Source organism: Panulirus ornatus, chromosome 53 (assembly GCF_036320965.1).
Source record: "Panulirus ornatus isolate Po-2019 chromosome 53, ASM3632096v1, whole genome shotgun sequence".
In the NCBI taxonomy this organism is placed as follows: Eukaryota; Metazoa; Arthropoda; class Malacostraca; order Decapoda; family Palinuridae; genus Panulirus; species Panulirus ornatus.
In genome coordinates, this window is record NC_092276.1 from 4,285,694 (window position 1) to 4,305,681 (window position 19,988).

Below are 19,988 nucleotides of genomic sequence, written 5' to 3' on the forward strand. Positions count from 1 at the left end.
TTACATACATATTTATCGTAGTCAGCAGGTCTGTTTATTATAGTATACAGACTATATACTTGTGTACATGTCTATTTATTGTAATGTTCTTTGATAAAAGCTTCCTGTTTTCCTAATATTTTTGGACAGAAGTGTTTATTTAAGATTGTTTGATAAAAGCAGAACTGTTAATGGATCTGGGGGTACAACTCAACAGTATGTATTGTTAAAATGTTGTTGGATCTTACTGCTTGAATTGTTTTTTTAATTCCTTTAGCACGACGGTACGACCCGTTGGTTATGATGACCTGGCCTTTGACCTGACTCAGGGGGTCGGGTGATAAGGCTAGGTCATCATGCCCATGGGGGTCGTACCGTCGAACTCATGGATTAAAATGGTATGCTGTGTGGGGCGTCTTGGTCGTGGGTGGTGGAGAGTGCGGGCTGCGGGTTCAGCCGGGTAGCCTTATCTCTGAGAGGGTGTGTGGCCTCCTGCTGCAGGGTGAACGTGGCGTCGCTGGTGACGGTGCTGCAGATGGGCCGCATGGAGTACCTGACGGAGGTGATGCGGTGCCTCATGCTCCGGCTGGTGTCGTCGGCCGCGGCCACCAAGCACCCGCAGCTCATGCTTCGCAGGACGGAGAGCGTGGTGGAAAAGATGCTCACCAACTGGATGGCCCTCTGCATGTACACCTACCTCAAGGTGAGTTATTATCGCCGCCTCCGTTTTTCTTGTTAACCCCGTTGTAATATTTGTTGAAGATCGTCTTACGTGTACAACATGGCACATCTCACGCCGAGACTCCCCTGAGTAATGCGACCTAAATTTTTTCCTCTCCTGTGGCAGGGGGACGCGGGGACAGCGCTGTTCCTGCTGTACAAAGCCATCAAACACCAGGTTGAGAAGGGCCCCGTGGACGCCCTGACCCACGACGCCCGCTACTCCCTCTCCGAGGAGCGACTCCTGCGTGAACAGGTGGATTTCAGCCCTGTGGTGAGTATTCCCCACCCCCTCTTAGCGCTCCCCCTCGCCCCACGCCACTCACGGCTTCTGCTGCTGCTGTTCGGGGTCGGTCATTAAAAGACATCTAGAGCTTTCTGGATAATTGGAGTGGATATAAACTAAAGTCTGGACTAGGATAGTAATAATATTAATAATAATAATAATAGTAATAATAATATGCTTGATGCAACTAATTGATTAAAGTTACAGTTAGGGGCATTTAAATCACCCTTGTTATATATTTAAATGTTTGGAAGATTGGTAAAATGATTGGTTTTATTTAGGAATAAGGAAAGCCAACTTGGAAGTGAACCGCCTACAGTAGTGGAGAGGAATTGCTTTTGCGATGATGGTGCTTGCAGGAGGGGCTTGTGGGCGGTGCTTGGGTGGCCAGTGCTTTCTGAGGGGTGGGTCTCGCCTCGCTTCTGCTGTTTTGGGTGCTCGCTTCCGGGAGCTGAGTTGTTGGTTCTTCACACTGCAGTTTTAGGAACTTATTTTTTTTCTACCTGACACTGATTTGATTACGAAAACTTGGTGACGTTGCGTCTCCCCAAGAATAAAGAACTCTTCGTGGAAGGATTCGAGTTACTCTGTACCCCATAGGAATTGTCTGACACTCTCATTGTACTTTAGCACGTAGGGTCTTCTTGAGGGTGAGGCGGGGATCGAAACCCTTTTTTGCTGCGAGATATGGGGAAGGTAGCGCTCAAGCTACCCTCTTCTGGGTGCAATATGTAAGTGTTGGTTTCATACTAGCCTTCTAAGGGTGTAGAATATAGGACAGTTTCCCTGCTAATGTAAGATTTAAAGCTACAGGAGTCACACAACAAGATACAGAACTTGAAAAGTTTATTCTTTTCCAAATGTAAAATACGGTGGTGAACTGCTCCCATCATTTTCTTCTTGATGAAGGATAGGGAGTTGGAGTTTGAGAGCTCATATTATGTACAAGTGACTGTACGTACAGATCGCTCGCTAAATTGTATAGATAGGTGACGCGCATTTACACCAGTCTCTGTATTTTGGAAATAGACGGCTGGTGTACTTTAAGGGTACTGTATGACTGATGAGTTCATATCATTCACTATTGCACGGATGATTGACTGGTGTATTTGGATTTTTCACTGCGTCGTAGATTTGGGTGACTGGTGTATTGGGATGAGTTACGCTTCTGTACAGATGGGTGACTGATGCATTCAGATAATTGTGTTGTATAATTAGGTGACTGATGTATTCAGATCATTGTGTTGTATAATTAGGTGACATGTATTTAGATCATCGTGTTGTATAATTAGGTGACTGATGTATTCAGATCATCGTGTTGTATGATTAGGTGACTGATGTATTCAGATCAATGTGTTGTATAATTAGGTGACTGATGTATTCAGATCATTGTGTTGTATAATTAGGTGACTGATGTATTCAGATCATTCACTTGTCTTAAACAGATGGGTGACTGGTGTATACAGATCAGTGTATTGTATAGATAGGGGACTAGTGCATGTAGAGCATTCTCATTTGTACAGATAGGTGATTGATGTATTCTTGTCATTTCCTGTTGTACAGGTAGGTGACTTGTGTGTTGACATTATTCTATATTTAATGTAGGATACAGAATTGGAGTGTTCAGATCTCTCATTTGGTTCAGGAAATGGGACTAGAATGATCTAATTTTCGTATAATAGAAAGTGACAAGGATGATTCGAATTACTTTCATCATGGTGGAAAAAATGGGATTACCTTTAGAATCAGTTTAATTTTTAATGCAAGAAATGGAAGAAAAACGTTGAAACGTTTTCCACGCAGCAAGAGTTGGGAGATATAGTTCAGTTTAATGTCTTCATGGTTCGATGAATAAGATTATGATCTTCAGATTAACTTGATGCAGTAAGCTGATATGTTGTTCAAGCGTTTTCACACTTATTTCATGATATAAGGAATGGGGCAATGGTATTCTGGGTAGTTTCTTCATGGGATTAGAATGTTCAGAATGATTCCTTCGTCATGGAGGAAATGGTTACGCATCTGAGCATCATATTGAGTAGAGGCCCGGGATAGGCGTCTTAAAACTTCAAGTACTACTTTGAGAGTGTTTTTTTCACCGAAAACGTTCTCTAGTTCACTGAGTACGTTGGTTTAACGCACAGTTGAATACTGTGAGACTCTACATGGCCCCTAAAGTGTTGTTGACTGTATCTCTCATGACGCTCCCGAGTGCTGGCCGCGCAGTACGTACATCTCAGTACGGCTCTCACGTTTCTGTCGTGTCCGGACCTACGACTGCTTCCAAGTATAGCCCTCAGGTTGCCGCCAACTTAGGGTGTTGCCAGTAACAGCACTCGGGATGTCGAGTCGAGGCTCTTTGCGTATTGATACCGTCTGCGTACTGGAGAGCATGGCCTTGGAGGGCTACGCCAGGCGCAGCGGCTGCATTTCGTGGCCTGTGGGTGCGTGGCACAAGGGTGGTTGCTGATGGCGGCACATCTGAATACTTGCCGTGTGATGCTGCCGGGCACGGCATCCTCAGGGACAATATAGGGGTTGGTGGTGAGGTAGTCACAGCACACGGACCACAATCAGTTGTTTATCGCTTTCGTGTTTTCCGGTCTTGGTCGTAAGACATGGCAGGCGGGCTTCTCTGCTGTGCTAGTGCTGCCTGTAAAGGCCTATTAAAGGAGCCTCTGGGTAGACCTAGGGCTATCGGCTGGTCGTCCAGACTGACGGACCCACCACCACCAGTACGTGTATAAAAAGTAGTGTTAGGCTGCACATTACCGGTAGGTCTGGCCGACCACACCACCACGACGGATGGCCCTCTTAGGCTAATGTGCTTCATCGGCCTGCCACTATTTCTCAGCAGGAGGCCAGCGTGGTAGGGGGTCCCTTGGTAATGGGAGTAGGGGTTGGGGTGTGCCGTGGGTTTGTGATGTAGTTTTTGGTAAGGGGTTGGGACGAGTGTAGGGTGGCATTTACAAAGAAGGTTGACGTGCGCGTTGTGGCTGGGTTTTGAAGTTAGACTGTCTCTGTAGAACGTTATCTTGGCCTGGGCCAAAATGGTATTTTAAGAGCACTGGTGTTGCTAACCTTACCTTTGAGGAAGTCCCCAGCACTTCGTTCAGGTGGTCACTCAAGTGATCCTTCAAGCAAGGAGATACATACCACGGAGGCATAGTCCCAGTACCACTCCTCTTGTTGACCTACTGTTTATAGCATTCACTTCCGTCCTCAGGTGTTTGCATTTTCGTAATGTGACATTAACAAAACTCGAACAAAAGTTTTGACGTCTCTGTCAGTACGACCTCCACATTTCTGGTCACTCGTTACAGAATGTTGAGTTTGGAGACCTTTTCTTAGTCGGAAGATAGGACGGACGGAGCACACGTTCATGTAACTGAAGTGCAGAAGAATCTCACATTTGTCACCTGTCTGGCCCTGTCAGAACACAACACAAATGTACACGACAAGTGCCGTCTGGACGTTCCTTGTCACGTAACAGTGCTCCTTGTGAACGGAAACGACGTATTACTATTTTCGAAACTACGGGAAATCTGGTCAATACGTTTGGTGGAAGTTTACACAACGCAGATCATGATATACGGGCTGTAGTACGTGGCAGGGACGAAACAAAGGAAAATGGAAAGTGGGGAGTTTGATACATATTGATGGTCGTGTATTGGAACAGTTGAACAGTTTTGCAGGCAAGGATTACTGTTGGTTCCAAGTTGTTTTAAAGTCATCACCTTGTGTGATCCCTTTGTATCTGCCATCTTCCCAGATCCCTTAGCCCCACATCCCGTACACCACCACCACTGGTACTGTGCTGTGCTATGTAGTACTGCATTGTCGTACTGTGGTGTGCTTTGTAGTACTACATTGCTGTACTGTGGTGTGCTATGTAAGACTGCAGCTGCCGCCACCACGACCTTCACATGTACCCCCTCCCCCCCCTTTGCATCAGTCTGATTTTTTTAACATTGCTTCGTATATCCCCGCCAGACTGACTGTGTTCTTTTTTATTGTTACATTTTTTTTTTTTTCGTACTCCCCATGTTTCTTAACTTCCTCATGCCACCCACCAGCCCCCAGCTGCGTTACCCTTCCTCATTCTCCCCCAACCCATCAAGACTCCCCCCTCCCCTCTCTCTCCTCCCCCTATATCCAACCAGCATTAGTAATATCATCAGAGCGCTCATTTTTCGCGCGGGCATCGACTCGAAAAATATAGGAACAGTGAGAAATGACAAGTCGTTACATAGATGGGCAGCGGTAGGACTGTTAGACTAGTAGGGGATCCGTTGCTCTCACTCTCTCTCTCTATCCAGGAGTACTCACTCCTCCTTGCTGTGAATATAAGAAAGAAAAGTCTTCCTCTGTACTTAAAAAGTGACCCATGTCCCCATCCCTCTACAGTTTGGTCATGGAGAGTTCTCCATGTCCTCAGCCTAGAGCCTGCCAGTCAGATCACGTCATACTCCGGCTCTTGTCCTGCCTTACGTTCTTACCTTCGGCAGCCTATTTCTTTTTCCCATTAAATTGGGCTAGCACCTCGTGTCTCCCTGGATGCCTTTCCTCCACCACCCACCCCCAGCAGGCAGAGGTCAGGGGTATATGTTGTCTCCTTAAACGCAAGCTGGGATCAGGAATTCTTGCCCTCGCGTCCTCCCCTACATAGGCTGAGGTTACTAAGGATTCCCGTCTCGTTTTCTTCCGATGGGCTCCACCCGCACCTCATTTTCTTAACCCTCCCTCCCCCCTCTCGTCCGCTCTGGGTTTTTCTCTGTCGTGTCGAAGCCCAATTCACAGGTGGCGTCTGGAGCACTTTGTGAAAAATTGCCCCATCTCACTAAATTGCATAATCAATGAGCCGGGGCGACCAGACGGTCAGCAAGACCCCAGGATCTAGGAGCAGGAGGAGGAGGAGGAGGAGGCAGTAGGGAGACGGGGAAGCTAACAGATACGAGAGAGAGAAGAGGCGAATGGGTTGGTTGGTCGTAGACGACCAAGCGGCATAGGTAGCCTCCCGGTTCATGGTAATACGTTAAACAAAAACTTGGGAGCCACATTGCCACCAGCCATAGTATTAACAGCAGTGGTATGATATGTATATATATATATATATATATATATATATATATATATATATATATATATATATATATATATATATATATATATATGGGTTATGACTGTTGGGGGCCATATGCACTCCAAGCTGGTGTGGAACGTCTCATTGTAAAGCTTCCTTTCATTTTTTATATGATCTTCAGGCTCACGAGAGCCAGCTGATGCGACCGCCCCACCAGCCCAAGATACGAACCACATGTTAGATTTGATTGTCCCTTTAAGAAGAAAGCCAAATTTTTTTCAGCATTTAGAAATACATGATGTCAAGAGTGACCACATATATATGTGTACATCGTTGCATATGAAGGTAGTCCTCCTGCCTTCGCGTATACGCAGGAGTTCAAAAACCTGACTCCTTTTTTTTCGTGGTGGGGTTGGGTGAGGGGGACAGCCATTTATATTTCTCGCCTCACTTTGGTCCAACGTTGTTTGCCGCGAAAGGCTTGTTGCCCAGCCGCTGGAGCTGCTACTTCTCTCCCTTTTATCTTTAGGGTCGAAGTTAAGATCCTCGCCTGATTACGTGGTGACTCCTCCTGGTGCCTGGAGCAGAGGGGGGGAATGTTGCACACTCGAGCAGGTAGAGAAGAGGAGGAGGAGGAGGAGAAGGAGCAATTGACCAATCCCCCCGCCATCGTTAGCCTCGCCCACACAGCTCGCCAGAGTCTCCAGTTCCCCCCCAATAATGCTAGGCGGTTCCATCCTAGTTAGGCCAAATGGTTCCTTAGCAGTAATAATGAAATATATCATTTTTGATATACGTACACATACATTATATATATATATATATATATATATATATATATATATATATATATATATATATATATATATATATATATACTTCTTGTATTACTTATATTTCTGCATGCCATAGCCTGTTGTAATTATGTCCTCTTAGTTTATGATTGTTCCAGTGAATGTCCTAAGGGTGTGCATCAGCGGCACGTGTTGTCTCATAATGTAACACTGCCCTTAGCAGATAGGAGGCCGACCTTTCAATTTATATAGAGTTGGGCTTTTTTTTTTTCTTCACTAAAAAGATAACTAAATAAATAGAAGATCGTGAATTATCTCAATAACGATTCACTGTTAAAGTTTCTCCTCTGAAACTGTGCTCTGATGTGTTTGTCCTGGAGAAGTAAATCTCAGTAGCAGAGATTAGAGTGTGTCCCCCTCCCCCCCCGGGCCGGCACCAGTGAGAGGGCGTCTCCCGTCCTGCTGGGGGTGGGCGGCGAGGTGTCTTCCTCCTCCTGCTGCCGAAGGTGCCGCCGCAGGTGTCGTCGGGGCACACAAGGAGTTTCCAGCCCACCTGTTGACTCACTTGTAATCGGCTTCCTATTCTCTCCTTGCAGACCATCCACCTGCTTCATGATGACCCCCACTATGAAAAAATTCCCTACCAGACCACCTACAGTGTATGTATGCCTCGGGCGCTGTACACATACTTTGTACACACTTATACCCACCACGAAAAAAATAAAATGTAGACATATATTATATATATTTATATATGACAGAAACTGTAAATTTCATGAATAAGCTGTAAACAAATCTGGCTGTGCCATACATATACATAGGTCGATGTCTTGAATACGTTAGATAAGCTCGTATGTCCTGTTTCATGTTGTCCTTGCGATGAATAACTCTCTACTGACTGGTGCTATCATACTAATAATAATAAAAAAAGATGGGGTTAGGCATTTAAGCTTAGCAGGGGAAGATTTGGAAAGCATGCAGACTGACTGGAAGGAGGCTGTTGATGCATTGTGTCCCTCCCTTAATACTTTCCTTTTCTGGGGCTCTAACTCTTAATGATATATTTTCTTATGACAGATACATGTATTTATGTAGGATGATAAATCTTAACCCTTATGGGAAGCTCATTATTCTTATGCGCATATGTCACTAAGATCCTGTCATGTGAGGAATGTTAAGGTTCAAGAAAATCCTCTTATTACTCCCGACGTCCAGTTTTTACTGTGACACTGCAAGCAATATTTATCTGGGAAATGACACATAGTGAATATAGGCGAGAGCAGAGTTAAAAAGCAGTAATTGATTTGAGATTTGTTACATCTGTAGTGCTTTTGTCATAGCCCAAGAATAATCTTCATTTGTATATATATATATATATATATATATATATATATATATATATATATATATATATATATATATATATATATTAGGTACAGCGTGAAAAACGACTCTTTGTCCCCATTTTCAAGACATGCTCCTCCAACATCATTTTAATCATGTCTGGTGTCACCGTCACCCGCGCGAGACATTATGCCACCACCCCGTTTCTTTGCTACTTGGGAGGGTTCAAGGCGCCGCCCTCCTCGCCTCCCACCTTATCAGGCCTTTCAGAGAACCATTAAATTCTTGATCAGAAACCAAGAGGCAGTTTCCGACAGTTTAATGAGCTGGTGCCACCCCGCTGTTGATGCGGGACTCGACGCGTAGATAAAAGAGTGTTACCTAAACAGATACTGGCCGATGACGACTCGCTAACGATCCGAAACTTTTTAAAAAGTGGGGGATTTTCTTTCATTTGCTCTTCCAGTTCCAACGCACTTTGGCCTCAAGTACACGCAGCCAGCATCTTGCCATTGTACCACACTTCACCCTAGACAGACAGGCGGGCTGGGTAGGAGGGATTTAGTTCCAGGACTTATTACGATGATATCTTAGTGGCAGTTAATGAGAGTTTAATTATTCCTGAGAGGAGATTAGTATAGGGAGCCTCTGCTCTGCTAGTTACGTATTGTAATATAGTGTTCAGTAGTTGTAACGGAAAGTCCCTTTTGTAACTGAAACTTGGTTATTAAAACTATATATATGTATATATATATATATATATATATATATATATATATATATATATATATATATATATATATATATATATATATATCGGTACAGTAGTTTGAGCTTTCTGCTAAGGAATAAGAATGGATTAACGTAACTATAGTACTGATGTTGGTGGTGGTATGTCATAGCAAGCGGTAATACTAACACGAGAGAGAGAGGGAGAGTGTGTGGTGGTGGTAGCTTGGTGGTGGTGGTGGATGCAACATGGTGACGGTGCTTTTGGAGAGCACAAAGTAGAGCAAACAGCGCCCAGCCACCCCCCTGGTAGTTCTCTCACTTTTGGCGGTGGTGTTGGTGTGGGTGGGTGGGTATACACAAGGCCGACGGCCCATCCGCCCGGCTATCTGTGTGCCACCTACACCCTTGTGTGTGTACAGGCTGCCCACCCGCCCACGGCCACGCCCGCACCTTCTATAGTGTAGTCACTGGTAATCTTCACAAGTCACTCTTAACCACTCTTGCTAGTTCCACGATTGCATTTGTATGTCAGAATATCTCAGTAGTCCTGTATTGCTCTGCACGAGTAGTCTCAACACGTCACTTTTCCTCTCGCACAGTAGAGTTATCTGTTTATTATTACTTGGTTTGCAGTCACTCTTGATGGTGCATCGTTAAGTAGATCAATCAAGCCTTTTTTTGCCATTTAGACCATTTAAAAGAAACGCAGGATTTCATGGGAGCGGTCGCTAACGTATGGCCTCTCCCTTCCTTCCTCCCTCCTCCCCCCACAACACGCCGCTGCTGCAGACGCTGACGATGTACGCCGAGGAGTACGAGGAGAAGGTACAGGTGAAGGTGCTGGACTGCGACACCATCAGTCAGGTGAAGGCCAAGATCCTGGACGCCCTTTACCGCAACACACCGCAATCCCTCCGACCTTCCGTCCACGAGGTCGATCTAGGTTGGTTTAAAAAAAAAACCTTAACCCCCAGTATTCTGTACTACTTAATATTCGTTTTTGGTAATTTCCACCGTTTCGTTACGGTAGCTTCGGTAAGTAACGCGTTACTTTCGTGACGGTAGTTTACGTAAGTAACGCGTTACTCTGTTGTCTGTTCGAGATTTTGTATTATCATATTTACTGTTTCTTATAGGTTGAGCGCTTTGATTCGTTCGACGTAATTAGAAATATATATATATATATATATATATATATATATATATATATATATATATATATATATATATATATATATATATATATATGTAAAGTTTTTATCGAGGATGTAAGGCATGTGTACGGGTAGGAAGAGAGGAAAGTGATTGGTTCTCAGTGAATGTAGGTTTGCGGCAGGGGTGTGTGATGTCTCCATGGTTGTTTAATTTGTTTATGGATGGGGTTGTTAGGGAGGTGAATGCAAGAGTTTTGGAAAGAGGGGCAAGTATGAAGTCTGTTGTGGATGAGAGAGCTTGGGAAGTGAGTCAGTTGTTGTTCGCTGATGATACAGCGCTGGTGGCTGATTCATGTGAGAAACTGCAAAAGCTGGTGACTGAGTTTGGTAAAGTGTGTGAAAGAAGAAAGTTAAGAGTAAATGTAAATAAGAACAAGGTTATTAGGTACAGTAGGGTTGAGGGTCAAGTCAATTGGGAGGTAAGTTTGAATGGAGAAATACTGGAGGAAGTAAAGTGTTTTAGATATCTGGGAGTGGATCTGGCAGCGGATGGAACCATGGAAGCGGAAGTGAATCATAGGGTGGGGGAGGGGGCGAAAATCCTGGGAGCCTTGAAGAATGTGTGGAAGTCGAGAACATTATCTCGGAAAGCAAAAATGGGTATGTTTGAAGGAATAGTGGTTCCAACAATGTTGTATGGTTGCGAGGCGTGGGCTATGGATAGAGTTGTGCGCAGGAGGGTGGATGTGCTGGAAATGAGATGTTTGAGGACAATGTGTGGTGTGAGGTGTTTGATCGAGTAAGTAATGTAAGGGTAAGAGAGATGTGTGGAAATAAAAAGAGCGTGGTTGAGATAGCAGAAGAGGGTGTTTTGAAATGGTTTGGGCACATGGAGAGAATGAGTGAGGAAAGATTGACCAAGAGGATATATGTGTCGGAGGTGGAGGGAACGAGGAGAAGTGGGAGACCAAATTGGAGGTGGAAAGATGGAGTGAAAAAGATTTTGAGTGATCGGAGCCTGAACATGCAGGAGGGTGAAAGGCGGGCAAGGAATAGAGTGAATTGGATCGATGTGGTATACCGGGGTTGACGTGCTGTCAGTGGATTGAATCAGGGCATGTGAAGCGTCTGGGGTAAACCATGGAAAGCTGTGTAGGTATGTATATTTGCGTGTGTGGACGTGTATGTATATACAGGTGTATGGGGGTGGGTTGGGCCATTTTTTTCGTCTGTTTCCTTGCGCTACCTCGCAAACGCGGGAGACAGCGACAAAGCAATATATATATATATATATATATATATATATATATATATATATATATATATATATATATATATAGCCTAAGGGCGTTTAACGTGTGGTTGTTTTCTCTTCCAGAATGGCGTCACGGGCGCGCCGGGCGCGTGACGCTGAGCGACGAGGACAGGACGACGGTGACGGGGGTGGGAGGCTGGCGGGGCGTGAACACCTTGGCTCACTACGGTGTCAGGGACTCCGCCGTCATGGCCCTCATACCGCGTCAGAACGACTCCTTCTCCTCCAACTGTAAGTACCTCGCCCCTGAAAGAAGCAAGAATTCGAGTTGTTCGCTTCCCCATCTCGTCCTGTCATTCATCTGTCCTTCAGTAAGGATATCCTCGCTGGTTCATAATGTCCGTGGCTTCACGAGGGTTGTAAATTTATGTTTAAAGCCGGCGTGGGCGGGAGCCTGGCAGGAGACGCTTGATTCCAGTTTTGAGTGACGTCAAGGGTTTTGCTATGTAGTTGTTTATTTTTCAGTTTGGTAACAGGTAGATTGATCTACCTATAGGATTTGACTGGGCTACAGGCTGTCTGGTGGTCCCATCCAGTGTCATGGTGGAGCTTGGGTTGAGCTGGGGTAGAGCCAGGCTTGGTTGATTTGTGGCGGACGTGTGATATATATTAACTCCTGGCGAACATCCTTTGTCCCCTACCTGAACTCCCCATGATAGTTCGGGGATATTGTGTCCTCTGTAATGAGTCTTCAGTTTACGGGCAGCGGTGGAAAAGTTTCAAGGCGAGTGTTTTGATTGTTAGTCTCGGGGTTATGATGTGTAATTGTGTTTCTGGGCACATTAGACAACCTAGGCAGCTGTCTTCAGCGTTTGGTAAATTTTTTTCGGCTGTTATCCTTATTGAATAGTTCTTGAGCATGCAGATGCAGACGAGTCATCTGCCATGGTGTCCTTATCGGGCCTGATGCCATGCCGGGTAACAAGAGCAGCTTTCGTTCTGCAAACTGTTGAGGTTTTACGTCGATGTTTTCCGATTTTTCGTGTTCCTCTTTTTCGACTTCATGATTTGCTTACTAAACATTTTTCATTGTTGTTATTATTATTATTATTATTATTATTATTATTATTATTATTAATTATTATTATTTTATTGGTATTACTCATGATTTTATTGGTATTATTATTATTATTATTTTATTGGTATTATTATTGTTATTCTATTGGTATTATTATTATTATCGGAAAGCTTGGGTTACATTTTGTATTTTTACTGTAGGTTATCTGTAGTGTGATATAAGGGTTGGCAGACGTTATATGAAACATGAAGTTGAGTGTCCGTAGACTTTATACATGTGCGAGTGATACATTGCATCCTTTGCGGTATTGTTGCTTCTCATTCCTCCGTGGCCGCCGGATTTAACAGAAGACGTGACTTCCATTCATTACCATTTTCTCAACCATATTAACTTTAGCGTCCTTATTGCCAGTCGCCTCCCTTTCTTTCTATGTCCAATACACTTGTGTGAACTCACTCTTCCCTCCTCAGAGTATCCGGCAACTGAAATTGGTTAAGTATTTGTTTTGTATTCATCCTGTCCTGTAAAATTTCCGTCTTTTATCATCCTCGGCGACAAGACAGGAAAGATGAAGATACTTCCTTACGGGTCTCATGCATATCTGTAGAAGGTGAATGAGAGGGGCGGGGGCGTGAGGCTGGAAATCCTCTCCATCCTGTATAATCACTGTCAAAAGTAGGAACATGAGCAATGCAAGACATTTGAAAAAGAAAAAAAAAAAGTCACATGCAAACCCGTAAAAACTATTCCTCTCTTTGCTCATTTCCACCCACGAGGTGTTATGTTAGGTCGTCCTTACGGTTCCACTTCTTGACTACTGCTGGGGGCACCTCACGCCCCCTTTTCCGTGTCTTCGCCATATCGGCGGCGAAGGGCGCCACTGTTAGTCGCTGGCCTCCCCTTCGTTTCCTGTCCAGTGCACCGTATGATTGAATTAACTTTACAACAGTTCCTTCTCAGCAGCCGATGAATTTTCATGAGTCACTCAAGGGCGAGGATGAGTATATCTGGCCGCCGGGAGATATGGCTGCTGCTGTTGCTGGGGCAGGGGCACCACTCGGAATGGCGAGAGTATAGAACCTCCTCCGCCTCCGTCTGGAGCTGGATGTGTTGGGTGGTGATACCTGCCGGGCATAGTGAGGATGGCTTGTCAGCACTGAGAGTGCTTGAGAATGGTATAGGAATGTAAAAGGGTCACTGATGCCTATATAGGGTACACAAACTTTCTTTGGCTTACAGCTCACCAGTCCAGGAACGACTTAGTTAAGCCAACTAATACCTTTGCAAGTCCACAAAGTTGGTTCAGTCATGGACGAAAGTTCACGTCAAGGCCGGGCCTTAATTGAAATATGTAGAGGTAAAAGAAAGAGTCAAGGAAAAGTATTCACGAATTTTGGAGGAAGTACCTAAGTACATCACACAGGCAAGTCAAGAAGACAAGCCATTATGTTTTTAATCTCACTTTTGCCTGAGCGACTGACTGTAAGGGATCAAAAGAGGAAGTGCTGGTGTAAAGGAAATATCAGCTAGCAAGTGGTTGAGAGTGTGGTGAGGGGGGGAAAGAAAGTTGGACATAGTTGCGTTGCTACACGATCAGGATTTATTTAAGGTAGATGTTATGTCAAGACATTTATTAATAGTAATGTTGAAGTTGGTGGTGAAGGGCTGGGAACCTGCTTCTTCCTCCAGTCCTCAGAACTTCTTACCTGCCCAATTAACCACAGTGACTATAAATGTAAGTAGGTGGCGAGTCCATAGCGTTAGTTTTAGGCAATTTAAACATATTTCAGGGGTGACTTTTTTTGGATTTACTGAATAATAACTAATGCGTGGTGTTAAAATTTGGGGCATGTGATTACACCGTTATTTACACTAGATTGAATAAACGCAGTAAAGTGACAAAATTAGAGGGTGGAATTACATTTCATTAGGCCCTCATGATTTGTTCAGAACTCCAGTTAAATTTTCACCGTCCAGTGAGCTGAGCTGTTAACACATTGACGAGGTTTACAATAGCAGACAGCTATTCACACCGGGCCCCGGGTGAATAGCCAGCCATTCAGTGCTCGAACCTGTTCATTGGAGAGACCATACCATTGTGTTTGTATTTAAGCAATAATAAATGCATCAGCCTCTGCTGTACCTTCAGTGGCCAAATGGGATGGTCCTTGCTCGTAAACATGCTGTACCTGTGGTGTTACCCTAGGGTGCGCAACACAATATCTCTGTGGTACTGTCGCCTGCCTTTGAGTTTACTACGTGTGTGATACAGGGAAAGTGGTTTTTAAACTCTTGTGTTACCCCGTGTCTGCAGTCCAGCAACCATGTCATCACCTTGTGATCACAGAGAATCATCAGTTTTGACCGGTAAAGTTCTCTACGGTGACATTTTTCTCATTCAGTAATATAGATGGGGAATGGGAAGGTACACACATCTTGTGTGGTAGTTGTTGGAGAGTTTGGAGATTGTGGTAGTAGCTTGAGGATTGTGGCAAGGGTTGCTGGGGTGGTGTGGCGAAGGGGATTCGGCTGATTTTTCCCCTCACGTCTATGTGGTCAAGCTTCAGGTGTTGGTCATGCAATTAAGAAGGGGATAACTGAACCAGAGGTTCATCTCTCCATTAGATAGTGAATGGATCTTATGGGTACATGTTTGCCACTTCACATTTTGAAGAACCTGAGTCATTGTTTTCTATAAGGTTAGAGTGTTTTTAAGTCTTTGCCAACAAGACCCTGACCCTTTCTTGGTATATTTAGTTATCGGAGTGGGATGCACGCAGACTGTATCAGTGTCGGTAATAGTTTACACTTTACTGGCTGTTCGTCACCTGAATAACCTTTGCTTGTCATTTTCCTCAGTGGAATGTTGTCCCATCTCTTGCTTTCTATGGGTTTCTCCTTTTCTCGTGTGTGTTGCTTCTGCCGCGCCACTTCTTTCTGTCCCTAGTACTCTCTTTTTTTCTGGAAATGTTTCACAGTTTACACACTTTAATTTCTGTTAAAGTTATAATCTATTAATGTATTCATAAAGTTCACACGAAACGCGCAACTCCGCCGGCATGAGAACGATAGAATCCATTACTTTATACTGTCACCCATTGTTGATTGTAATCAAAACAGGTGTTAAAGATGAAAGCTTCGTAGTCCATACAAGAATATTTCTGTGTTTGTCTCACTTGTGACTCGCTTTATTTTCCATAATTGTTTGCGTCACGTGCCAGAAATCACAGTGCAATCATTATTGTGGATCTGATTTACCTTGTGAACGTCTGCAAAATGCCATGTCGGCCATGTTCCTTATTTAGATCCCAGTGTTGCTGCAACAACACCCGTGTCACATCAGTGTTTTAGATCACCTGCGACCTTTCTGTTTTCAGAGGATTCCCCGCAGCCATATAGTTTACGTATTTATTTATGTATTTGTAATAGGCGACTTAGCACAGGGGAAGAGTATGATGTAATCATTTATGTGTACGATCCATCGGCAAGAATTATTTTTTCCTTTCAAGATTCCCTGTCAATTGCATCCATGACTATTAAGATCTTCTATCATTCCCCTTTCAATGGAGTTCCTCTTGGTCGTTTCCCAGTGTGTGGGATTCTGTTGTTGTTTTGTCCGTCTTATTATGGAAAAGATGAGTAGGCTTTTTACTTACATCTGTTCTCATAATACTTTTGTTCTCCATGTCGTACTGTAATGTTTTATTGATGTTCATAATATGCTATAAACCTTTATTTTCTAGAAACTTCCTGACATATTTGCTAGTGATATACTCGACTACTACCCATAAGGGATTGGTAACATATCCGTTGTATCATATTGTATTGGTATTCTAGGTTACTTCTCACGTGAAGGATGACGCTTATTCGGGTATTTATCTGTTTGTTTAGGTACCGGTTACTATTCGTATGCCAACAGTGTCTCGCCCCTCAACTCCCCCGGGGGCGAGGCGGGTGGTGACTGTGGCACCAATGCTGCCGGGCGTGGAAGCAGTACCACCACCAATGCGGGAGTCCGCCTTTACCACTTGGTGCGGGCAGCGGACGACAGTGCCTCTGGAAGCCTGGTCTCCAGGGACGGCCGGGATCGTACCTATGGTACACACAAAGCCATACCGGAGATATTCCTAACGCGGCTGCTCTCCACCAAGGGCACCGTGCAGCAGTTCGTCGATGACTTTTTCAGAACCATTTTGAGTGCCAACGATGGCCTCCCTCCCGCCGTCAAGTGGTTGTTTGACCTGCTGGACGATGCGGCGCGGGCCCACGGCATCACTGACCCCGAGGTCATACATGCGTGGAAATCCAACTGTCTCCCGTTGAGGTTCTGGGTCAATTTCATCAAGAACCCGGACTTCATATTTGACATAGGCAAGACCCCAACGGTTGATTCATGTCTGTCAGTCATAGCTCAGACGTTCATCGACGCATGTTCCACAACGGAGCACAGACTGGGCAAAGACTCGCCCTCCAACAAACTACTTTTTGCTAAAGACATCCCCCGCTACAGAGCGCAGGTGCGTGGAAGTATGCCCAGTCCCGTATCTCTCAGTACTGGGTGTGATATTCAGTCTGTTTAAAAAATAGTGTGATAACTTTTTTCTTTGGAATATCTGTAGAGTCAGTTTTATGGCTTGATATATTAGCCAAGATTTTTTATCCTTTTTATTTTAATGTTGTTTCTCTCTGTGGACAACAGGTGAAGAACTTCTACAGTGATGTAGCAACAGCTCAGCCAGTGAGTGAACAGGAGTTAGGTCAGCACATGCAGCAGCTCTCCTCCGCCCACCAGGGTCACTTTGACAACCTTGCTGCACTCAAAGAACTCTACATCTACGTAACAAAGTACCATGAGTTGGTGAGTAACACACACACAGAGTATTCTTCATATTTATTGTAACCTCACTTTCCAGCAGTACTCCCTCTAGAGGAATTGAAGATGCGTTTGATTTTTGCCCTTCCGCAGCCTTAACTGTCATTGGAGACTTTTAAAGGTCAAGTCTAACTTAAGCTAGTGGTGTCGGAGGTGTAATACAAATATAGGTAAGGTGCATCATCATATTGATCGGACACATAAAGAAATTGTGGTTATTAAATGCATCTTCCTATTATCACCAAGTTAATTAAATTCATACTCACTCCATAGGCTCATGCTGTAAATATTCCAGTAACAAAGACTTACCACATATATCATTTGGATATACTTCTATAATGATAACTGTAATCCAAGATTATTGCTTTCCTCGAGAACTTCATACTTTTTGAAAGGTGAGTGTGTGTGTATGTATATATATATCTTTTTCTTTCTTTCAAACTATTTGCCATTTCCCGCATTAGCAAGGTGGCGTTAAGAACAGAGGACTGGGCCTCTGAGGGAATATCCTCACCTGGCCCCCTTCTCTGTTCCTTCTTTTGGAAAATTAAAAAAAAAGAAAAAAACGAGGGGAGGATTTCCAGCCCCCCGCTCCCTCCCCTTTTAGTCGCCTTCCACAACACACAGGGAATACGTGGGACGTATTCTTTCTCCCCATCCCCAGGGATATATATATATATATATATATATGTTAGAAGCAGTCAAAAGTTTTTATCGAGGATGTAAGGCATGTGTACATGTAGGAAGAGAGGAAAGTGATTGGTTCTCAGTGAATGTAGGTTTGCGGCAGGGGTGTGTGATGTCTCCATGGTTGTTTAATTTGTTTATGGATGGGGTTGTTAGGGAGGTGAATGCAAGAGTTTTGGAAAGAGGGGCAAGTATGAAGTCTGTTGGGGATGAGAGAGCTTGGGAAGTGAGTCAGTTGTTGTTCGCTGATGATACAGCGCTGGTGGCTGATTCATGTGAGAAACTGCAGAAGCTGGTGACTGAGTTTGGTAAAGTGTGTGAAAGAAGAAAGTTAAGAGTAAATGTGAATAAGAGCAAGGTTATTAGGTACAGTTGAGGGTCAAGTCAATTGGGAGGTAAGTTTGAATGGAGAAAAAGTGGAGGAAGTAAAATGTTTTAGATATCTGGGAGTGGATCTGGCAGCGGATGGAACCATGGAAGCGGAAGTGGATCATAGGGTGGGGGAGGGGGCGAAAATCCTGGGAGCCTTGAAGAATGTGTGGAAGTCGAGAACATTATCTCGGAAAGCAAAAATGGGTATGTTTGAAGGAATAGTGGTTCCAACAATGTTGTATGGTTGCGAGACGTGGGCTATGGATAGAGTTGTGCGCAGGAGGATGGATGTGCTGGAAATGAGATGTTTGATGACAATGTGTGGTGTGAGGTGGTTTGATCGAGTAAGTAACGTAAGGGTAAGAGAGATGTGTGAAAATAAAAAGAGCGTGGTTGAGAGAGCAGAAGAGGGTGTTTTGAAATGGTTTGGGCACATGGAGAGAATGAGTGAGGAAAGATTGAACAAGAGGATATATGTGTCGGAGGTGGAGGGAACGAGGAGAAGTGGGAGACCAAATTGGAGGTGGAAAGATGGAGTGAAAAAGATTTTGTGTAATCGGGTCCTGAACATGCAGGAGAGTGAAAGGAGGGCAAGGAATAGAGTGAATTGGATCGATGTGGTATACTGGGGTTGACGTGCTGTCAGTGGATTGAATCAGGGCATGTGAAGCGTCTGGGATAAGCCATGGAAAGCTGTGTAGGTATGTATATTTGCGTGTGTGGACGTATGTATATACATGTGTATGGGGGTGGGTTGGGCCATTTCTTTCGTCTGTTTCCTTGCGCTACCTCGCAAACGCGGGAGACAGCGACAAAGCAAAAAAAATATATATATATATATATATATATATATATATATATATATATATATATATATATATATATATATATATAAGATATATATATATATCCCTGGGGATAGGGGATTAAGAATACTTCCCACGTATTCCCTGCGTGTCGTAGAAGGCGACTAAAAGGGGAGGGAGCGGGGGGCTGGAAATCCTCCCTTCTCGTTTTTTTTTTAATTTTTCCAAAAGAAGGAACAGAGGGGGCCAGGTGAGTATATTCCAAAAAAGGCCCAGTTCTCTGTTCCTAACGCTACCTCGCTAATGCGGGAAATGGTGAATAGTTTAAAAGAAAAGAAAGAATATATATATATTTATTTATTTATTTTGCTTTGTCGCTGTCTCCCGCATTAGCGAGGTAGCGCAAGGAAACAGACGAAAGAATGGCCCAACCCACCCACATACACATGTATATACATACACACACAGACATATACATACATACACATGTACACAATTCATACTGTCTGCCTTTATTCATTCCCATCGCCACCCTGCCACACATGGAATAACAACCCCCTCCCCCCTCATGTGTGCAAGGTAGCAGCAGGAAAAGACAACAAAGGCCCCATTCGTTCACACTCAGTCTTTAGCTGTCATGTAATAATGCACCGAAACCACAGCTCCCCCTCCACATCCAGGCCCCACAGAACTTTCCATGGTTCACCCCAGACACCCCACATGCCCTGGTTCAAATCCATTGACAGCACGTTGACCCCGGTACACCACATCGTTCCAATTCACTCCATTCTCCCCACGCCTTTCACCCTCCTGCATGTTTAGGCC

The 19,988-nt window shown here is 44.2% G+C and overlaps 1 protein-coding gene across 6 annotated transcripts in view; it reads left to right on the forward strand.

Moving 5' to 3' along the window:
* The window catches only part of LOC139765190 (plexin-B-like), a 538,550-nt gene that overhangs the window by 507,436 nt on the left and 11,126 nt on the right, over nucleotides 1-19,988 (forward strand). For 4 of the 6 annotated variants that reach the window (XM_071692470.1, XM_071692472.1, XM_071692475.1 and 1 more), the window contains exons 13-19: nucleotides 481-682; nucleotides 827-973; nucleotides 7,459-7,521; nucleotides 9,728-9,881; nucleotides 11,471-11,638; nucleotides 16,317-16,942; nucleotides 17,125-17,283. In XM_071692470.1, the coding sequence (XP_071548571.1) occupies nucleotides 481-682; nucleotides 827-973; nucleotides 7,459-7,521; nucleotides 9,728-9,881; nucleotides 11,471-11,638; nucleotides 16,317-16,942; nucleotides 17,125-17,283 (1,519 nt within the window). The remainder of the gene's footprint in view (nucleotides 1-480; nucleotides 683-826; nucleotides 974-7,458; nucleotides 7,522-9,727; nucleotides 9,882-11,470; nucleotides 11,639-16,316; nucleotides 16,943-17,124; nucleotides 17,284-19,988) is intronic. The other 2 variants (XM_071692474.1, XM_071692476.1) reach the window with 1 other exon arrangement.